This window comes from Branchiostoma belcheri, unplaced genomic scaffold (genome assembly GCF_001625305.1).
Source record: "Branchiostoma belcheri isolate BF01 breed outbred unplaced genomic scaffold, Haploidv18h27 scaffold10, whole genome shotgun sequence".
Taxonomy (NCBI): Eukaryota; Metazoa; Chordata; class Leptocardii; order Amphioxiformes; family Branchiostomatidae; genus Branchiostoma; species Branchiostoma belcheri.
The window spans coordinates 2,032,661-2,055,755 of NW_017802380.1; the positions used below are offsets into that span (position 1 = coordinate 2,032,661).

The 23,095-nt window shown below is 40.1% G+C and overlaps 1 protein-coding gene across 1 annotated transcript in view; it reads right to left on the reverse strand.

Annotated features, from left to right (window-relative positions):
* LOC109472803 (GRIP1-associated protein 1-like) overlaps positions 1-23,095 on the reverse strand; it is a 117,174-nt gene that overhangs the window by 35,153 nt on the left and 58,926 nt on the right. Inside the window, 9 exon segments of the mRNA XM_019772671.1 lie at positions 1,046-1,139; positions 2,867-2,974; positions 5,958-6,058; positions 6,803-6,902; positions 7,236-7,292; positions 7,794-7,889; positions 8,294-8,371; positions 8,896-9,009; positions 20,404-20,445. Coding sequence (XP_019628230.1) covers positions 1,046-1,139; positions 2,867-2,974; positions 5,958-6,058; positions 6,803-6,902; positions 7,236-7,292; positions 7,794-7,889; positions 8,294-8,371; positions 8,896-9,009; positions 20,404-20,445 — 790 coding nt within the window.

The following is a 23,095-nucleotide window of genomic DNA, read 5'->3' on the forward strand; positions in this document are numbered from 1 at the left end:
TGCAAACGATGAAAATGTCATCAAGCTATCGCTACTTTATTTTTTTTCATCACATCAACTGACATCATTATCTTAACCATACAAGTTTCACAGCCATTTATTTTGTTGTCTTTAAGCTTTCAACAGTTTTTCTATGTCCTTGCAATTAGCCCTCAGACAGGAATTTCCAATAAACTTTTAACATTAATTTGTCTAGTATTGTATTAATTTTGTGCATTAATTTTGTGATTGTATTAATTTTGTGATCATCAAGTGTTAGCCACTACCCTAGTTACTAAAATATTGACTTTACCTTTAGAATATGACTTGTAGATTTTACACTAAAAGATATACATGTATGCCTCATAATGAATCAAGTCACCTTCTTTGAGACTTTGCTGAGGAATCAACAGGTCAATCACTGGCAATATCAATAGTATATGACATTGTAAGTTAGATGTACTGTATATTCCCTAACTCTGCCTACTAAGTTAGTGTGGCCTGTCGCATTTTACCTAACTAGTCCACTGCTGGTGCCAGATGTGCGTGTGAAAATTGCAGAGTTAGTGTTCTATCCATTCTACTGTCTTCATTTGCAAGAAAGACGAATTGTCTAGTTAGTCAAATAACAGCAAACCTTTAGATCAGTGTCCCAATTTTTGCACACTCACACATTTCTACGCAATTAAGAAGTTGGAGATTTCAGACTTGTAGGAAGTATGTAATCCTCTGCTTCCAGAATTCCCCCATGTCAACAACTAATTCCTGCTGGCTGCTGGTAAGAAACATTCACATTCACTCCATTTTCTGTGTCTGCCTGTCAATCACTCCTACCCATGTGCTGTCAACCTACTCTGTTGACGTCTGACAATCTACAATGCAATAATGATTGTTTTAAAATGATGAAAAAAATAGACGTGGGAAGATTCCAAGCGAGCTTGATGGAGTGAGTGAGTGAGTGAGTGAGTGAGCGAGCGAGCGAGTGAGTGAGTGAGTGAGTGAGAGAGAGAGTGAGTGAGTGAGTGAGTGAGTAGGAAAAAAAGCAAAAGAAAAGAGCCCCTGATACCTGTTCTACTGTCTGTGACGTAGGATTGGATAATGGCGCTCTTCCTCATCAGGTCTTCTGCCATAGATGCACTGTTGCTCTCCAAGTGGTTCACCTGTGGTTTTGGAAACATTGAATTGAAAGTATGACCAACATTCTACTGTACATTTACTCGATTCAAACAGTTGAGTTTTGAACAATGTCTACAAATCGTCTCTTTACAGCTCTGTTTTATGTATTCTGTTTTAATATACATGTTTTACTATTTTACACAATCATGTAGAGACTGTACTACTGGTATAGACTTTGAACAGTTGAGCTGGTTGAATGTAAAAGTGATAACTGGTACATATATATGCAGCAGATTTTCTCATGGTCCTTTTTTTAACTAGCCACATAAATGTACACCAAAATCTTTTGTGGAGCCAACATCAAGAAATGAGTTGAGCAATACCCACGGTGCAACAATTTGACAACTCTGCCAATCTTGATAACAAAAACCTAATCAAAACAAGTATTACTAATACATAGAAGTCAAGGGCGTGACTTATGGCCAAATGCTGTGTGTACCTTCAGCATTCTATTGACCGAAGGGCAGATATGCTGAAACGGTAGAACAGATTCTGAAAAGACATATTCACGGTTATGTATTGACAGAAACGGTGATTTAGTGCTCCAATTAGTGACATTATTGTTTGCCCGTGACAACCAATAGCATGGATCTAAGTCAGTCCATTGGAGAAGGGGCCATTAGTGGGACTTCCAAGGAAGTAGGAGCTGTTGTACATGTGCAACAAGCAAAGACCAATCTATAAAATAGCTTAACAGTTGGGCTAGTTGCGCTGCCCTGGCTGTACAAATTGTCTCTCTTACAGCCAAAGAAATTACCAATAAACAATAGCTTAACAGACATGCAGTACGATTGTTACCCTCACCAAGAAGTTGCCTTGTATGTAACATTTTTCTACTCATGAAAAGCACAATGAAGATAGAAGTCATACTTATAGATATGCCAGATAAGATCATCATTAACATGGCTATGCCAATAAACTTTTCATATGAATAATTCCATGCAATTATACACATATTTAAAGATAACTCTCAGATAAGGACTCTTGCTCATTTCTTAGTTTAATCCCTAAAGTAATTGGCTGCCATCTCATTGTTACATGGGAACACATAATTATTGTCATTTTGTATGCTACTTAACTTGTATATCACCCAAGGGTGTCTAATCGGCATCATAGCAGAAAACAATCATTATTAAATTATTCTGCATCCTCTTAACAAATAGATAGGCCCAATCCATCTTGGACCTAGGTTTGTCTGATTAGGCATTACCAGCGACTGTTCTGGCCTAGGAAGAAAAAGTTGTGTTTCCTGTTTCAGTCCGGAAAAAATTAGGGTCGGTAGGTAGGGATTATCTTTTTCTTCTTCTTTTTTACACTTTGGCAATCTCTAGTGATCCAACTTATACAATTCAGTTCAACAAAGTAGAACTTGCATGAGGACACTTTCATTTTCATTGGCAATGTTAGAAAACCAATTGTACGTTTCATCACTCAGGTGTCAGATCATGGAGCTAGAAAAGGTCGATCAGCCTGAAATATTTACATCCCTTGCAGGGTTCCACAAAAAAAGAAGGCTGGAGTCAGCAGTTTTTTTTAAGGGTCAGTTGGGAAACACAACTGGACTGTACAACTCCAGTCTTTAGTCGAGAAACATGACATCACAGAAGGACTGGATCTCCTGACAAAGACTGGAGTTGTGCAATTTTAGGTATGTCCAATTTCTTGTGTTGGGAATTAGAGTTTAAACTTGCTCCACAATGATTTCCTGTACCTTTTCTTCCAGAAGCCAGTTCTGTTGCTGCAGCTCGGTGATCCTGCCGATCAGGTCTGCCGTTTCTTCTGCCAGTCCGGAAGGTGGCGGAGAGGAGCTGCGGGGAGACTGTAGGAAATAAAAAAAGATTTATTTTCTGTGTGGGACCCTAAAAATCAATTCAGGTCCTTTCAGTAACCGTTTTTCTTCAGAATTTTTGCATTTTTGCTCCATGAATGTCGATATACATTGGGACAGTGTTGTTTCAACTTAGCATGTAGATAAGTGACCAGAATATTGACTTTGAAAAATGTTGTTTCCAACTGCACTGGATGCCTTTAAAATTTACCAAGTTTTAAATTTGAGATAATAGCTTTTCACTGCAAAATAAAAAAAGGTTGTTAAAATTTACTAAGTTTTGAATTTGACTTAATAGCCTTTCTCTGCAAAACAAAAAAAGGTTGTTAAATTTACTGAGTCTTAAATTTGACATAATAGCCTTTCACTACAAAGTAAAAAAAAAAGGTTGTTAAAATCTACCAAGTTTTAAATTTGACATAATAGCCTTTCACTACAAAATTACAAATGGTCGTTAAAATTTACATGTCAAGCGTAAATAGCATCATATTGTGCGTTTTGTTGATGTACTATGTACATATCTTAATATCTTTATCTGATTCATTCTTTTCCTTAATTTTCAGGCAAATGCCTGAAAACTAAAATTTAATGTACAAACCGGCTAGACTTCCAAAATGATCCTCTAACTGCTTTGTCATGATCAGTTACAAACTATCACAGGGTCTATAAATATATGGAAATACATTATCAAATACTTCCTACATATATCTAAATGCTTATGATGTCATTAGCTAACAAGACAGCCAAATTGCATGGGAAGTCTCTCCAAGTGTGTATCCTTACGATAACAAAATATTCACTTTCTGAACAATCTGTAATAATCGACTATGACAAAGATTATTAATTGTAAGATTAAATATGAAATTTTGCAGCTAATAGTCATCCTCTCGGATCAATTACGGAGAAATAATCACAGCGAACTCTTATCTCCTACGTCAATATACAGTCAATTGTCTTTGTCTGGTTTGAAACTTAACTTTCCGTCTAATTGGGCTCGAGAGGATGGATTTCTGGGCTCTTCCTGACAAAGACTTGTCTGTGTGCAAACAGTAATCAATTCAGTGGCAAAGTGACTGATGCGCACTGGCTCCTCTGGTGATCTGTTTGCTGGCAAAGTGGCGATGTCGTGTTTTGAAGTGTGATTTGGTGCCTAAGGAAGGCTGACTTCATTAAGGCTGACAAATTGCCGACTGTTAGCAACTCGCAGGGGCCCTCACAGCCGCAGATTGTAAGCAGAAAGGATGTCCGGCTGGCAAGGACCAAATATCCTTCAACCGCAGGGAATAAAATGACTGCAAGTCCCAGATCGACTTTTATCCCAAGAAATGAGAACGAATGTATGGCAAGAGGAGAAAATGCCTCAGGCACCATTCCTAATCTTTTTCCTAACACAATGATAGATTTTCAAATGGTCAAAAGCAGTAACTCACATACTTTTTTAATTGTGTAGTGGGCCGTGAAGGCATGTTAATTTGTTATGTGCCACATTTCTGGCCACTTTAAATGGAGGTCCCGTGTTTGGGGAGAGCCACACCCCAAGTACGTTAAAGAACACACTACACTTATCGAAACGAGTATACATGTAGGGGACCTTCCCGATGTGAGTGGTTCAAACCTTACAGTCCTGTCTTACGCAGCTTGTACATGTACAAAACTGGTGTGTTGCGCCTAAAAAAAAAACGGTTTACTGCTTATGCGAAACAAACAAACAAACAAAACCAAGTATGTTGCCCATGTCCATGAAAGTATGGTCAAGTCATGAGAAAGTGGCTTCAAAGAAAGTGCAACAAACATTAGAGGGGGAAGACTCCCAGGCCCTATAGATGACAAATCTGACTGTCATGTGTGTAACAAGGTTTGGGATTTGTGTGGCAGTCACTTGACTCTCATTATGTCTGCCTGCTGTTGGTTTCTGGTAGGAAAGGAGATTAACATTGACCGACCTTGTCAAAGAAAGAACAGAGATTGATTGATCTTGACCTTGGGAATAATTACGGTTAACTCTTATTACAGCAAAGGTGCACTCCGCGACATGTACCCTAGTTACTTGTTGTGTTCTCCTGGGCTGGTAGACTAACTTTATAATACATCTCACGACATACGTGTACACACAGAAAATCGATGCACAAGTAGATGACAAACAGTTTTGTTATCAGTTAGTTAATCTTAACTAAAAAGAACTGTAACAGTTAGAGCTTTAAAGTACAGTTCACGAGTGACTTTTTCCCAGAACTTTCCTTGCCAACATGTAAAGTAGGAGCATCCTTAGAAGACAGCTTTAAACAATGCCTGCAGCTAGATGCAAAGGTTAGGTATAACAGGTCTGGAGTGTTCAGTGTAAGATAACCAGCTGCTGCTGCATGCACTGCTTACCTGCAAAGCTGGTGTGTTACACTGCAGGGCAGTCATACCAGCTACACATATACAGATACTGAAGCTGGTGTGTTACACTGAAGGGCAGTCATACTGGCAAAACAGATACAGAAGCTGATGTGCTGAAGGGCAGTTATACCAGCTATACTGAAGGGTACATGTAGTTGTACCAGCTGAACAGGTATCTGAACAGAAGCTAAGGGTGTTATACACTAAAGGGCAGTAAATAAATAAAATATACAGAATCTGTTTTCAGATCCATACATACCAGTGTGGGTAATGTTGCATAGTTTGTAAATCGTCCTTTCTAAAAAGGTTATTTTCCTCCAACAACGCTACAATCAGTCGCTTAATACATTCTGATGCCTTTTACAGGAATTCATTCTTTCGGAAAGACCTACCATTTATTATGCTTTTAGGTTTCTTCCTGTTTTATTTGTATGTCTGTAGTGTTTTTTGTGTTATTTTAATGATGTATTGTACATGTGTTATATGGGTTTTTACCTGAAATAAAGAACGAATGAATAGTACCCAGCTTTGCCTGAAAAACAGGTTGTTATGTACCTGAGTGTTACTGCTGGTGAAACAAACTGAAACCTACCAGTGTGGGTTCCCGGACTCCGCTGAGAGAAGACATGCTGCTGCTGTCCCACTTCTGGGGGGAGTCCAGACCGCTGGGGTGGAGCAGGTCCTCAATTCCTACTGTCAGAGCAACACAAAATACATGAACTACAACAAGAACAGGGGCATGGCAAGTCCTCAATCCCTACTGTCAGAGCAACACAAAACACAAGAAACATCAATAAGAGTAGGGGCATGGCAAGTCCTCAATCCCTACTGTCAGAGCAACATAAAGCACATTAAACATCAACTACGACAAGAGTAGGGTCATGGTCCTCGATCAATCCTTTCTGCGCAACACAAAACACAAGAAACATCAACTACAACAAGAGTAGGGGCATGGCAAGTCCTCATTCCCTACTGTCAGAGCAACACAAAACACATGAAACATGACATTGTAATAAAACTTTACTACAGCCCATCTTCAAGACCCTAATCATACAGTTACCAGTAGTACAAGACTAAAAAGGGCCCCAATGGTAGGTAATCTACAAAAGAATGTAGCAACTCTTTAAAATCCTCACTTCTGGGAAAGGTCTTAGACTACTATTTCCAAGTTTCCTCAAGGTGAAACTCAGATCATCTGTGTTGGTAGACATTATTAGAAAGCAAGTTTAAACTGTGATTTCCAACACAAGACTTTTCTTGACTTGACTTGACTTTATTGGGATCCACTGTCTCTGTCATTTAGAATGTAAGTTGCCGGAATGTAGGTTTTGATTTATCAAGACAGCACAAAACACGAAAAACATATACTACATGTAGAATCAAATTCAGGCTTTGCAGAAATTGGTATAATTTTGAGTAATAGCTGAAGATTCTGACCAGCTTGCCCGTTCCTCTCCGACAGCACCTGCTGCAGCCGTTCCTGCAGCTTCTCACAGCGTTTCCTCTCCAGGTGCAGCTGCCGCTTCAGGTCCTTCACCTGAACACAGCACAAACAGTCCAAAATTATGTTATTTGTGGTGGTATTTTTACACCACTGGCCCCCACCCCAAGGGAATATTGAACCAAGGGCCGAAATTCCCCATGACGGGTGGTGTTCAACTGATGAACCCACTGGTGAGGCATACCAGTACCATCAAATAATGTGTTTTTTTTTTAAACTTTACTGTTAAATCAGGTTGGTAGAACATAGCATATTGAGCTATCATGAAAGTTCATCTGTGTTGGTAGTTACATGTTTAGAGCTAAAACAAGATGGGGTGTACTAGCTATAGGCAACTGTATGACTAAATGTCTGGACTCAAAACCTTACCATGGACATGCCTTTTTTCTCCACAATTCTTCTTTCATCTACGCCATCCTTTGTTTCCTGTAACAAATGCAAAATTGAGTCTTTGCCCAAACAATTTGACCACTGAAAGACATACTGCAAATTTAAAGAACATTCTGATCCTATACACATCATAGTCTTCATAAGGTGGATTAATCTCCTAGTATGACGTTTACCTGGTACCTTGTACAACAGTTGTACAATACAGTTAGTATGAACAGATAAAAAGAAAGCATGGGAAGAAAAAACAGCAGCAAGACTTGTCTTGTTGTATCTAATGAAACTGGTATCCAAGCTCACTGGCTAGAAATCAATGGCAAGCAAGCAAAGACAATTAAGTTTATTATGAAATGATAAAAAGAAAGCAAGGGAACAAACAAGAAGAAAACAGCACTGCATTTCTAGCAGCAAGACTAGTCTTGTCACATCTGGTGAAACTTGTTTCCAAGCTCAACTCCAGCTACAAATCAAAGAGGACGTCTAATTGCTGCACAGCTTAAGCCAAGGTTTCTGTGCCTAATTGCAGCTGTACTGGCCCACCTGCTGCAGTTTGTTGATGGTTTCCTGCAGCTGATCCTTGGTTTCCTGCAGCTCCTGTAGGGAAGCCTGCAGTCCCTCCAGCTGCGATTCCAACTTCTGTACATCCGCAGGGGAACAGAACAACATCATCAGGCTCAGGCAAATCTACATGTGCTGCAGTATCCAATCTTCTTTGTAATCCTTTTTCGTTTTATTTTGGATAACTGGTTAACTGCCTCTGGGAATTCAAATCCAGAATCTTTACATTCAGTTATTAAGTCAGAAACTCTACACACAAGACTACCTGGTGTGTTACACAGAAGGGCGGTTATACCTGCTATACCAATAAAGATACCTTGCCACCTTCTTTCTTTTCACGGTACCTATGTCACAGGTATCTTCCAATATCTATATTTGCAATGTACACTGCTTTCAACAACTTGAAGATATAATGGGGAATAGTCTGTGATGCTATGTGGATGCAACGGTTTTGATCATCGAAATATGAGTGTATTAAGCACCTGAACCTCCTGTTTATGAAGCTCATCCTGTTTGGTCTCTTTCTCTTCATGGTCCTTCTTGGCAGTTTCAATAGCTTCCTGGATAAAACAGAAGGCAGGTGGAAAAGATGAAATGTTATAAAAGTTCTCACATAGTATCTGGTACTGTATTTTTTTCCCCCACAAAGCATTGAAAACTATACACCGAGTGATGTTGAGAGCCTTTAATACAATTGTTTTGATAAGATAGGGGCAGAACAAAATAGTTGGGCAAGATGGATACAAACTAGACACATACCAGGTAACTTACCTATATTTCCTGTGTATTCTAAATGTTTTTCCTATGTTTTGAACAGCTTTAATCAACCCAGATTTAATTATTACACAAAGGTTAACATTCATAAATCATTAACAGATTATTTACCTGCTAGGTGTTCATTAGGCCAAATGACTCCTTTGACCTTGCCTCATGCATTCCATTGAACCTGAAGTCCATCATCTCTTGAAGAAGTCATTTTCTAAGCCCACGCGTAAGCTGTACGATTTTCTGCTACAACATTGCCAATTTCTCGAGTCACTGACCACACAAACTCAAAGGAGCAGTGAGAAGCAACTGTAGTTACCTCAGCTTCTGCTAGGCGGCGCTCGAACCATCCTTTGGTATTTTCCAGGGACTGCAGACGTTCCTGTGCCTCCTGGAGCTGCTCCCTACAGGACTGCAGCTCCTCTGTCTTTCCCTGCAAAAAACAAACCATCAACACATGCATAAGGGACCAACATAAATCGCTATGAATAAACATCACCATGACTTGCATGTTATCATTTCCGTACACCTGAGAATATATATCTTTATAGGAAGGAAAAACAAGGCAGAGGGCAGGTTTGAGGCTTCCCACTGGAACTTCTGTAACCTTGAGTGCGTTAAAAGATATGTGTATGTACAGAACCAACAGGGGGATCATTTTTCTCTCTTCTCTTATCATTTGTAGTTGATCAAATCCCGTACTCCGTGCAGACCGGCCTCCAAATTGGCTAGACAAGTCCACGGAGAGGATTGATTTCTTGCCTTCAAACAGCAGAGTTTTTGCAAAGCTGACAGAGTCAAGGCCTGACGTGCGTGACTGTAAGCTGATGGAAGTCGCAGGGGTCGCGACAAGGCCGCGGTGTAAAGAAAATCAATATTCGCAGGATTTCTTCCCGCTGGTTTTATACTCGATATCATAGCTAGACTCTTGGCAGGGCCTTGATACAGAGACTTTCCTCAAGTATGAGGGAAGAAAAAGAGGTTTTCATGGTGCTTGAAGTTCAAAGTTACGACAATTCTGTTGCATAATAGAAATACAAAGCACATAACACCGCAAAAACGATGAAAATAAAACCACCACTGACATTTCCCAATTTACAGTACATGTTAAGATCTAAGGGACTTTTCCCGGGGGACTTTTAACGTAGTTCTAAGGGACTTTTCCCTGTGAGAAACACACTCACACAGCACTGATTTTGATGAAAGGTTGGGTCACAACCCTGACCATTCCTATGCCGGTTCCCGGGCCCCCCTCCCACATCTCAAAGCCGTTATGATTGCTTCAATTGTACGACTAACATTGATGCGAGTCCAACGTCCATAAAGTTCAGGAGCTGTCGGCAAAACATTGATCACCGAGATTCCCCATTTGCACTTCTGTACCAGCATCAATATTACACAGGAAGAGAAATTGAGTTCATGGCAGGGATACAGATCAAAGACAGGCGAGTTATTCGTTATGTGAGGGTGCAAAGTTTTCTTGTCTTCTTGTCTTGTTCAGGTACTGCACAACACCCCTAGATTGGGGTAAAACGTGCAGGGGAGCTGTGCGATGCGTTATTGCTGCTTCCTCAGGTGTTGTAGTACTGCAGCGTTGAACTTCGTGGGTTCCGCAGTATCAGATATCTCTTGGGGCAAAATGTTCCAATCTCTGACAGTTTGTGGAAAATATGAATATTTGTAGCAGTCTTTGTGAAACGTTAGAGGTTTGTATGAGTTGGAGTTGAAGTGTCGCGATTGGCGCGGGATAGGTGTCAACAAGGTTTTGACCGGAAGGGCTGTTTTTGAGTGTCTTGCTTTCTGAAGTAATGTGAGTCTACTTGCTGTGCGTCTGTCCTTTAATGTGTCCCACCCTAGATCTGTGACCAATTTGGTAGTGCTGGCATAAGTATCATAGGTATTAGAAACAAATCTGGCCGCTCTTTTCTGGACCGATTCTAGCTTGTAAATATGTTCCTTGTAGTACGGATCCCATGCAGCGCTAGCGTATTCAAGATGGGGTCTGACTAAACTAGTGTATGCATTCATCTTAACTGATTTAGGACAGCTAAGTTGAGCTTAGGTTGTGGATCATTTTGTGTGTGGTCATTGACCAAATATTTCATGACCAAATGATAATTTAAAAGTGATTGGCTTTCCATTCTTGATACATTCTGTGCTGGTAACAGTTTACCATGTGCTTAGCATCAGTCTTAAATTGTGTAGTTATTTTTCCAAATCTAGCAAACGACATGGCAAATTTTGTTGTTGTTTTTTTTGCTGGGGAATGCAACAGAGATATCATTTATTGTATGCCATTGTTGGGATGTTCCAAGGGCAGACATGGTGTTAAGTTGACCTATCAACATGTCACACAGTAAACTGTGTAAAGGTAGAACAAAGAAAGAGATTTTCAGTCATCTCATGTCTACCAGTAATGACCACACAGTAGAAAAACTCATCTCCAGTTGCTTTAAAAAGAGAAAAGTCTTCAAGACCTGGGTTGGATAGAATGTACTTAGTCCTAGTAGTTCTCAAGACTCTTACGTTATTCTTTTATCGTTGTATCCTATATACTTAATGAAATCAGCTATGATATACATGTGACATCATACCCTGAGGCATGCATTTAGCCCAATGGGCCTGAAAATGCAAATGAAGATTCGCTAAAATAACTAGTCCTCCTGTAACTGACTGGCAGCCTTCCAGCCCATTCACCGAAGACGCCGATCGGATCAGTGGCTGCCAAAATGTGGGCATATTAATCTGGATTTATACCATCCAGGAGAAGCCTTCTGAAACGGATTTTACCCATACTCACAACTCTCCACACCACCAGATGACATGGCACCCAGCCAAGACCCAGTCAATCCCCCGCTAAGTATCACTCAAGGATTGGGGGGCTAATTCTTTCCAACAGTCTTCAGTAGCAAGGCTTAGTTTAAGTCAGATTGTTGGCCAATACACCCATGTTAAAATCAAGAAAGTGTAGAGAATGATGCTGCTTATAATATTCCAGACTTACGGTTGATAATTACATTTTTCCCAGGAGAACAACAAGAATATGGTCCCTTTCCACTCCACTAAAATTTTGGCTGGGACAACTGAAAAGTCACTTTGGGACATTTTTGGGACAATACAAATTTAGATTAAAATAATCAACATCAAAATGTCAGCTCTACTTTTGTCAATCAGGCAAGCGTGCCGGCTTTTGGCTGGGAAAAGCCCCCCAAATTTCCTGTCTACTCCTGTCTAATTGTAGTGCGCCTCGCAGTAAACATAAGCAAATTTAGGTTACTTCAAGTTGAAGTTGTGGAATAGTTAAAAAAAAAAACAGGTTGGGACAGTTCATTCTCACTTTAGTACAATTTAAATTTATTTTTGGAACAGTCCTAGGACAATAGGAAGAAAAGTTAATTACGAGGCCTGATATATATAAGCTGTATGAAGAAGTGCAGTGTAGCCTGGCATCCCCCGCCCAAGCTATCATCCCCAGCCCTGATTGTTCACACTTTCCAATCTCCCACTTTCCATCAGATAACCAAATTGCCACAGTCCAGGATATCAGAGTGCTCGTCCAGCCCACTGATTGCCCCTGAATTGAAACTGATGAGATTGAGGGTTGGCCATTACCTGTCCGCAGACCAAGATGGGAGCCGAGGTAACAAAGGCCCATCACCTTAGCAATATCTTATCATAAATCCAATACATAAAGGGAGATGGGCACAGTCCAAACATTGTAGTGCAGCGAAGGAATCTAAGCGCCCCACTTCTAAGCAAGGGGGCTATTGGAAAAGTCATTGTAGTGGTTTAACCATTACAGAAGGATATTGGTAACAACTTCAAGGCTTAAAAGGGAGAGAAGAAACAAAGTAATTCCAAGCCCTAGCGAATACATGTATCTGTGTAATAGCCAATAACTTTTCTGTACAATAAAGGCAACTGTGGGCATAACGCATTACGTGTACATCCATAGACTGGACTGTACTACTGCATTACAGGGGGTGTAGAGGGTAGGGAGAGAATATGAACTATATCTTAGACAGTAAGCCAATGGAGAGTGAACTCTAAACAATTGGGTTTGTGAATTAATCATGTTAAGCAATTACGATGCAATATGCAGAGCTTTGTTGTCACAGGAACCTGGTAAGGTACCTGTTAAGCATTTAACATAAGATATAAAGGAAAGAAAGAAATAAAGTCTATGACATTCTGCAATACAGAACCAGTGACGAGGCACTATCACCATGCTATCAGAAAACTTTATCATTATGTTGATAATCATGAGTTACACAAGGTATTATTGTAAATGCATAAATTCATTGAACCAAAGTGTTTAATCTGTTGATTCAGACGTGATTGCAACTAATAATGACTGATTTATGATATTAATGAATGATTTATGTTATTGTAAAGAAGCATCAAAATTCAGCCTCGTATGTCACGGCTGCAAGTCATGCGGTTGTTGACATAAATAAACCAATAAACAACAAACAGTTATTTACATGATAAAGGCAGAAAGCTAAGAAGAATTGGCAATTTTATCCCCATAAGCAGATGACTCCCAAAGATAAGGTTTAGGAGAAAACTGAACAGCACAGAACTGGTGATGTCCGTGGTGCTGAACATTGAGCACAACAATCCTGCTCCATTTCAGCACAGTAAGAACCTCTCTGTAACAATTATGTGAATATTGTTGTAATTTGAATAGAATAGAGGATGCATGCTACTTTGTTATAGAATGCAACTACTAATCCATAGATCCACCTATCACATACTTAGACAAAGTCCCTAAAGTCAGCAAAATGAATTGTCACTCCTTTCAAGAGAAAGTGTCTAATTTGTCTCAATTGCCACAAAGTTTTAATTGCTTTATAATTCACTTTCATTTGAAACTACATAGAAACAAGCAGACAAGACCTGAAAGACAATCATAGCTCATTGTCTTCTTTATCCACATTTTGGCTTGCCTGTTTGTCTTCATTAAAGATGTATGTTAATGTTTTATGTTTAGACATTAAAGTTACTTGTGAAGAACATGACAAGTTACTTCTAAAATTCATATCATTCAATCTCTATCCATCCAGGCACTGAAATGTTAACACAAAACCTTTTTTCTTCCTTTCTTTGCAACCAAACGATGAGCTTAATAAAGTTAGACATCCCTGGACAAGCTTCAGACTTACAAGTAGCGACCTTTGGAAAGGTCTTAGGGTCAGGTGTTCAGGGACCATGTGAACTCTTCAAAAAGATCTTTCCCAGTCTGCAGCCATTCAACTAAATGGTGGAGAAGAAAACACAATAACACCAGCCCATAGATCCAATTTAAGTAATGGCTACAGAGGTAGCATGTACTTACAGGGGGCCAATTGTGATTCATCTAAGGCTGTATAACCTTTTCTTACGGCAGGCGATTTTCCTTGAAACGCAGACAACAGGGGTGATATGCATCAGTACATGAAGAGTAAATGTAGGTGGGATTTGGGCGAGCAGCTAATGATTTTGACTACAAGAGAACAATTTGCACAAAAAAACTCTTCCAAATGAGAAGCATATGATATCAAAACAATGAAAGTTTTGCAGAGAAAGCATATATTAATAGTACCTTCAGGTAAATGGGACCAACTCTAAATATAGAGAATAACTAATTTAGAAGTTAAAAGAATTGCAAAGACCCAGTAGGCAGGCTGCTCATGCACAAACTGCAAGTACACATACCTCCCAGAATGGCACTACCACCATGATATATTTTCACTTTACAGGGAACCATTTGCCTGCAATGTATGTGGTAAATTATCTTTCAGTTAGGCTTGATGCTGGGAGGTGACAAGTGTCAGTGCCCTGTCTGAGCTTTGCATTTCTGCAATTTCAGGATGGCAAGAAGCTGTGCTCTCTCTCCACAGGCAGCACGGAGAATCCAATTTTGAATGGCTAAAAGCAATGGACCCGTAATGTGATACAAGGAGAAGGGTATTTGGGTAATAACTTAGTTCTTTTTTTTTTATCAGCCTAGCCTTAGAAGTAGTAGATGTGTATGCAATGGTTGTACAGTCACAAACTAAGGAAGTTCTTGGGATAGTGCTACAAAATTAAGCTGTCTTGTTACATGAAAGGCTGCCTAAGATCCTGCCTGGCTACTGGTTCTGTCACAGCCTGCTTGAAAATTCTGAGGCATTAAAATTCTTGTTTCTTGATTCTTGAGATGATACAACTGTGTATCACACCTCTGTTGGGATAAGATGCACAGGGGGTAGTGTGCTGGGCCTTTATTGTTTCCTCAGGTGCAAGAGTATGGCTTCCTTGAAGTTGTCAGGCTCTGTGATTTCTGTTATGACCTGAGTTAGGGAATTCTAATTTCAGAGGGAAATAAGAATATGTGTCTTTTTGGAATGGTAGAGCCTTGTAGGAATTTGGGTTGGAGTGTTTCAATTGGCGCAGTGTAGGCATAAGATGAGTTTTGACCGGTGGGGAAAATCGTACAACAACCTACACTGAATGTGCCCCTCCCCTGCCCAGTTTTCCTTGCTGCTCTTTTTGGAAGAACTGTAAAACTGTACATGTCAATGATCTGTCCTGACCCTGCTCATCTGTGTCCTGAAAGACAAATGGTTTCTACCAGACAATTTGCATGTTTTTAACGGAGGACCTTTACCTCTCGCATTCAGCATGAGCGGGAGGCAATTGACCTGAGACACACAGCAGGAGATTAAGATCAAAACACTGTAATGTGGGTCATGACTTCATTACAAAAAGTCAATCTGTCTGTCCTCGATAAAAATCACATTCAACTTTTCTTAGTACAACACCGTCGGCCCATCAATCACCTAAAGCTGATCTATCATCACTAGAAACGCTTCACCCTAAATTGAGTCTGCATGTGCTAAATCAGAGATTGAAAACCCAATACTCCTGAAGATTATTTATGTCCGTGCGTAATGAAACAGCCTTGTCAACCAAATTTCCCTATTGATCTAACTGTATCCACTGGAATAAAACAGCTTGACCTACTTAAATATTGATTACGATACGGGATGGAAGGTTTCTGATAGTAAGAATGAGTTGCCGTAACAGTTTCCTTTTCTGCTCGGTTGGCACAGCCGATAAAATGAAACGAAGAGTATCCTGAGTTAGCTCACGCTATTATCAGATCTTATCAAGCTACTTTTCAAGTGATCTCAACAAAAAGGACAGACAGAATATGCAGTATGTCATTGATAAAAGTAGCTGAAAAGTTCCCTGTAAAATGTACAATGTATCTTTGGAAAAGGGTAAGAAACGAGGTACACATACACAGACAGCAAAGGAAAGTACTGTAAGTCTCTTTAGATTCGCGGGGCCTAAAGTTCGCGGTTTCGGGAAAATGGACAATCCGCGGTATTTTTAGATTCGCGATTTCCCCTTGGCTATTCAAAGAAGAACTTGTTAAGTGCATATTTAAAAATAAGAAAAGTTCGTGTCCCGGCATTTATCTCCTAAAATGCGGCGCAAAAATGTGTTTCGTGCTCCGCGCGAGCCGCTGCCTGCAGCTCTGTCGGTATGCAAATCTTGCATCACATGTCCGCGATACGCGTCTCTGATTGGTTGTTGCGACAGTGCCGGCGGTAAAGCTCGATCGATCTGACGCTTCTTTGCTCGGAAATAAACGCTAAAACGTTATTTTCCACGACTACACATCGGTGCTCAAGTGAAGAAATGCATAATCAAAAGAATCTTTAGGGAAAATATATATTCCTAAGCAAATTTATGCCGTCTTCGGCGAGATTTTGTCGTTCAAACCGAACCCGGAAGTATGCAAAGGTCGCCTTCGGTAGGCTCACGCTAGCGTTTCTATCGAGCAAAATCATAAGAAAAAAAAAACTCCCGCAAAAGAGAACCAAATAATATTTCCCAGATACCATCAGTTATATTTTTCATCAAAATATTTGTAGATTTGCCCGAAGTGCCCGCAATTTTCGGGCGCCCATGGCCAGCGCTAGCAAGATTTTTGTCGGGCGGTACGCGGCCAGTGCCACAGTATCGCGATTCGGTGTCTCTGATAATATTATTTTTGACGACATCAGTATGACTTAAATAATTTTGGTACTCAGCAAACTGTACGTACATTTGCTTAGAATAAAGTTGATTTGGAGTGGTTTGTGGATCGCGTGTGTTATAAGTTGTGTTAAATCGGTTAAACTTGAGGACCGTCGTGAACGCATGTAACAGTTAACACATTATTTTACACTTACGCAAAACATATTCGCGGGGAAATAGATTCGCGGTACAAAGGTCTCCGCGAATTCCGCGAATCTAAATATACCGCGGAAATTTGTAGACTTACAGTACATCAGTCTTGAAAAGAAAAAAAATGCTTTTAACAATTTTATGGGGCTGTGTAGTTGGAGATAATAATGTGAAGAAGAACATGAGGACCATGCAAGCTTCCAGGTGCATTTGACCCTAAAGCCCAGTACTAGGTCCTCTCTTACTATCATGAAGGTTCATCTGTGTTAGTGTAGTTACATGTTTAGTCAAAACTTTTGATCCAACACCAAAGTTTTAACTCTAAATTACTTCTTCCCTTGTTCGTCCCAGTACTACTAGTATGAAGTCATGGTTTAACAGAAACTTCTAATCCCACTTTAGGTCCATCTTTTTTTTCATGACATGGCATCTATGATTGATTAGCATGTAAAACTTACTAGTCTCCTGCTAATAACCAGGATTTAAGGGTGAGCACAGAACTGGTGATGTCTGTGGTGCTGAGAACATGGTTGTGATGCCAATATCAGCCCATTTTTTTCCTATGTCAGCTCTCGCTCAGGATTACCAGCAGGACTGCCTAGACAGAACCCTGTCAGAGGAAAGAATTTACTTCATTTTAAATCTCTGTCTATCCCTGATCCCCTCCTTCAGAAGACTGTTCCAAAGTTCAACAGCTGTTGGTACTATAGTTCTCCTATGATTGACAGTGTGGGAGACAGGGATCACCAGTGTTTTTGTACTGGGATTTCGACTGGCGTGTCACCCACCGCACCTCTTTATGTTTAGGGACAAGGCCATTTGGCAGGGCTGGTGCCTCTCTGTGGTGCATACGGTAAAAGAGAGTCAATGTGCCAACTATCCTGCGATGGTCCAAAGGTTGTTGGAAAGCTTCCATTGAATCAGCATATCTCAATTGAAATGAACGACCTACTTCTAAGAATTTACTTCCAAAACACCCAGGCAATAAAACCTGGTGGAACATTCTGCCAGCGAAGTCACGTAACAGTACACTTACGCACGTCATGGCAAATGGACTCTTTTTTCTTTCTCTTTTATGGCAGTCTGTGTTATGACTAGTTACATTTCTGCATAAAAAGTCCTAGGATTCTACACGTAATAGCTATGATATTACCTGGGTAGATGTTTAGCTACACCAAGGGTTGAGAAGTTATCATACATGACAAGTCAGATTTGTTTGAAGATGAATTGGATAACTGATTTCACTTATTTGAGGCGTACTTGTTGATGTACCATTATAAAAGAGCAAAGGCATAAATAACAGGCACAAGGACAACCAAGTGCACTAGCAGAGGGGGGCCAAAGGGCAATAAAATGTACCTAATCTGACAAACAGTAAAAAGTTTGTGTATGTAAGTGGTCACTCATGCGAGTTTGACAGTAATGAATATGAACAGCCGCTTGAAGGGTTGTCACTGCAAATTAAGATCAAACTTAAGAAGTAAAGCAGCCTTGCCTCTGCAAATCTCCCTTGAAAGAAGGACCTTTTAGTGTGTGACCAAGAGGGAGTCAAGTAGGCTCAAAGGTATAAGAGCCGGATCACACACACACAGTCTAGAAACAACTTCACCAAAGGGTTTTTTCTTCACATGGGCCATACAATTCAATGTCAATGTTTCTTTTAACCAAATATTGCATGTTGGTAGATATGAAATATGCTGCCAGCTTGTCTCTCATACTGCAGCAGCAGTAATGAGGGTGGCTCTGCCCGGGGTACCGTGACAATAACGCCGGCCTGACGTCTGATAAAAGAACTCCTGCACATTCAGTCAACATGCATTTACCGAATGTCTGATCAAGGTCGCATGGAGCCACCACAATCTGACAACCTGATGGATGCCCTAATCTGTTGAAATCCCATCTGATTGGCTCCCCTTTCAAAAGCATATGTCCTAATTTATCTAAGGGCCTTCTTGCAAGCATCCACATTAAACTGTCTGAAAACTATGACAGTGATGTAGTAATATGATAAGCTATGTATTCGTATCCTGACCCTGGTATTTGCCCTTAGCTTTTAGTAGCCTATATATCAGAGACATCGGAGACAGGGCACAAGTGAAAAACATTCTTTCAAGTCCTTTAATCCAGCATTTCAGCCAAAGGGTCTCCCTCTGGGTCTGGAACTCAGCAAGCCTGGGATCAAGTGAATTCAGACCTACAGGAAAGCCTTTCTAAGGGCTAGAATGTAAAATGACAGATAGAGTGATACAAAGTTTTGTATCACTCACTTTTAGATCCATGTTTGTATACCATAAAGCCTTGTATCAGCAACACTACAGAACACTTCAGCATGTAAGTTAATGTTTCATCTATTTTTACAGCTGTCCTGGTGGAAAAAAGTTTCAAATTTGAAGATAATTTAGATTAATTTGGTAGACATTGCCAAAAAACATGTCAATCCCAAAAAGAAGACACGCAATTTAGTGCATGTATATGCTTAACAATTGTCATTGTGTTTTACTCTCGTTTTATGTTTTTGAGTAGAAGGTGTCATATAACCAACTGTGCTTCTTACCTAATAATAAATACTTATTAAGTAGATTCTACAGTAGTTAGTAGGTTACCGCGTGTTTCATGAAAATTGAGCTTGACAAATGTAAAATGGCTCATTGTTTGAAGCAGTAGCTTTGGTCAATAAGCAACAAATGAGACTAGTAATTAGGACTCATGCCAGTCACAACTCATTGGGTTTTACCCATTTACTCTTAATTCATGTTAAGTCCAGTTTGTTACGTTTGGCTGCATTCCTGGAGGTAAATCATTAGGGTTAACTGTGCCTGACCTGATGTTCAAAGCCCTGCTAATTGCTCCATGTTTTAAAAAATATATCACAACATTCTAACGGCTGCTTCATCCCACATGCCGGGAAAACAAATTCTGCTCATAGCTCAAAGTTACTAAAAGTCCATTCTGCTATAATCCCTTATTCATTCCTCCCAAAACCCGTACCAAATGTGCATCTCCCAGGCTCTGGAGGCACTTTCCAATTGGAACATTTTTCATAGAGGAGGATTATAGCCAGGGCTCTGGTGGAAAGGACCGCTACACTATACTTTCATCTAAGCCTCCCAAACCAATTCCATCCGCATCTAGTCCCTGCCAGCAGTGCTGAGGATGAAACCTCCTGATACCTAGCAGTGAAAATGATATCTCTTCTTAATAGTTGCCTGTCAGCAGTCGGTCTGATCTGTCTTTTGACTGTGGTAACTCAGAGGAGCAAGAAAGATGGGTGTGGTTTGCAGAGCTTGGTAGGAGTTCAAAACTTTGAAGTCTGAAAAATGTGGATTACGCTCCCTAATATTCAGCCCCCACAAAAGGTGGCGGATTCTAACAGAAAGGTGCCCTGTGCTGCTTAGAACCCTCATTTAGATGGAAAAACCTGTGGCTTCTTCTTGAATGCAATCCAAGAAACTATTATATACAAGATACTAATCCTACTTTCTTCTATTCTGTGGAAAGTGGGCAGGGATTTTATGAGTCAGCTGTGTTTTGAGCAGAGTGCTTTGAGTGTGTCTTAAACCCTGAGTTTGTTCCATTAAGAAAATAGTAGACCCTGAGGCTGGAAATTAAAGCAACACGACTTTACCTTCTCCTCCTGTAGCTGTTCCCTCAGCTCTCCTACCTCCCTCTGGAAAACAAAAAACAAGCAGCAATGTCAGAATGGATGTATGATTTATGACAGCAACAGTGACACTCGACAGCATGTTGAAAAAGATACATCATCAAAGATTTTATCCAACATGGGCATCCTATAAGTAATATTCATTGGGTTAAGTATTTATTAAATGATTTATGTTCTATAATCAGATTCTTTATTGACACAACGAAAAAGTACAGGGACATTTGTATGGTCTTCTACAACTAAAGATCTAACAAAGCTAAATACATGTGTGGATAACGTCATCTTACGTACAGAGTATATGTATGCGATTAAAATAGAATAGTGACGAAAACAAACAACCTTGGGGTAAGATGAATAGATTATGTTATCCCTTAACCTGCCACTGTTCATATCTTTGATGAGATTTGAATAACATGATTATGTTTCCAGAAGTAAAGTTCAACAGGCAATTTGCTGCCCCCCCCCACCACTTAGCAGGGGTCACCTTCAAAAAAACAAGTAACGCCACCTGATGCCCAGAGAAAGTCTCTACATTTCCAACAGCCTTCGCTCTTCCGTGGGCATTATTCAGGGAGGTTAATAGGAGGAAGGCTGGGCGGAAGTGCAGCATGCATCAGTGTCGACTTGTTAATGCAACAAAGTCTTCCCTCAGTTAAACCTGCCTTAGCTTGAGGTTTGGTGGGCTCCAGACAAAGTCGTCCCCAAGTGTGCAATCAGAGGATTTCCAGTTCTAATTTCCTGAGAAATGACTGCACCACACAGACTTATCCCACCAACAAAGAATCGAAATCAGACGCCTAAAAAAAAACTGTACTAGTCTATGGATTTAATAAAGTGTCTTTTAGACAATAATTGAATTCTGAATTTGTCGAGGACATTCATTCTTTTTTTTTTCATTCCAGTCGATTATTCATGGACTATGAAGAATCTACACATCAAGAAGTGAGCTAAGTAACTACCTGAAATGATGTGACAACTCAGTTGGTAATGAACATATCAGTTACAGTAATAGACACAATGTTGTACAAGGAAATACATCACATGAGGTAAACGTGACAATAATTGCGCAGGCTGGCACCAAGATAGATGTAAATGTGCGTCCCTATCCATTTCACTCTATCCATATGCATCGGCACTCCCAAAATACAGCAGAGAGATGTCTAAAAGTTACATGAGAAAAAAAAAACCTTCTTTAAAACTTGCTAAACTTGATGTAAAATCTACATTGAAAGAAAGCTTTGAGAGACAGGGAGGCCTTATTTCGCAGCTGCTCTTCAATTTCTATGTATGAAAAATAAAAGAATTGTGCTGCATTGGTAATGGATTTTCATACTCCAAGTACATTTTGTACAACTGTAAATTCCCAAATAAAGTACGCATCCTGATTAAAGTACGCACCCCCGATTTGGGGCTGGTGGGAGACAAATATTCCCGTCTGTAACATAAAATGGAAAAACTCGAATAAAATACACGCCCCTTCTATGCATGGCTAGTGCCACTGTTAACATTCAAAAACTGTTCTGAAAGAGGTTCAGACAAGTCACCAGTCTACAGACTGAAAGTTTGTACTTTTAGATGGCAATCTAATTACATCGGTGCCAGGTAGTTCAGACCAAGCTGCAGAGGGAGCATGTCAATCATGTGGTGTTTGAAATGACACCTAGCCTGTATTTACCTTGTAAGTATTACTCTCCTGCCAGTCGAAAGGTTATGCCCATAACCTTGAGGTTCCCTCTGAAGGACGTATTGACCTTCCTGGCCCTTACATTGATCGCCGTTACAGGTGGGGTATTTGTTATAGAGAGTACCCAAGTTGCTTTGAGCAAAGTTGTAATTAGAATAACCTATAGACAGGAATCTTACTTACAGATTTTTCTGGTAGGCGGTGAGAGAATCCTTTTTAGCATTACCAAAACTTGTTACACAGTCATGTAGTTACAGTTAATGTGCATCTACCAGACTGAGTGTGGTGTGTGCAAAGTCATGCAGCTACCAGCTTTTTTTTTTAAGTGGCAATTTTTGATGATTTTTATTTTCCAAATCCCAAAATGTATTTTGTACATCACATCATGGGATAGAACTTATAAAAGTCTTAAAATGTTTCTGTGACAATGCTAAATATTAATGATATTGATCAACAATTAACGGACTAGCAGTAAACACCTGTCCAGAGGTATCAAATTTCACAGACACTGCCTCACAGCATGGCCTGATGGCCACTGGACTTCAAACACCTTATTTCCTTGCTTATTTATGGGAAATTAAGCCCGCTAAGTGGGCTTTAAGACTTAACAGCCCTGTAATCATTCCAGGCAAAAGATGTCTCAATGATTTACCACTAAGACCCACTTCCCCGCAAATTACTTTGACCTCTGACCTTTCAAGGTCATGAATCCTTTAGGCAATTACCGCGGCGGAGCCGGCCGCATCCATAAATGTTGATCAACTTTTCGGCGGGATCTATAACTCACGAGGCCCTCACTCTGTTCCGGTTCGCCGCACGAGCCGGTGTGAGTGAAATATTACGCTTTTGTTTCGCAGCCGAGATACGGTCCCAGAAGTACTTACTTTTTTACCTGAGATCAGTAGCATGGAGAGTGTTGATAAAACATAAAGACAGAAGATTTAATGGCGGGGCTGATGAAAAATGGACCAC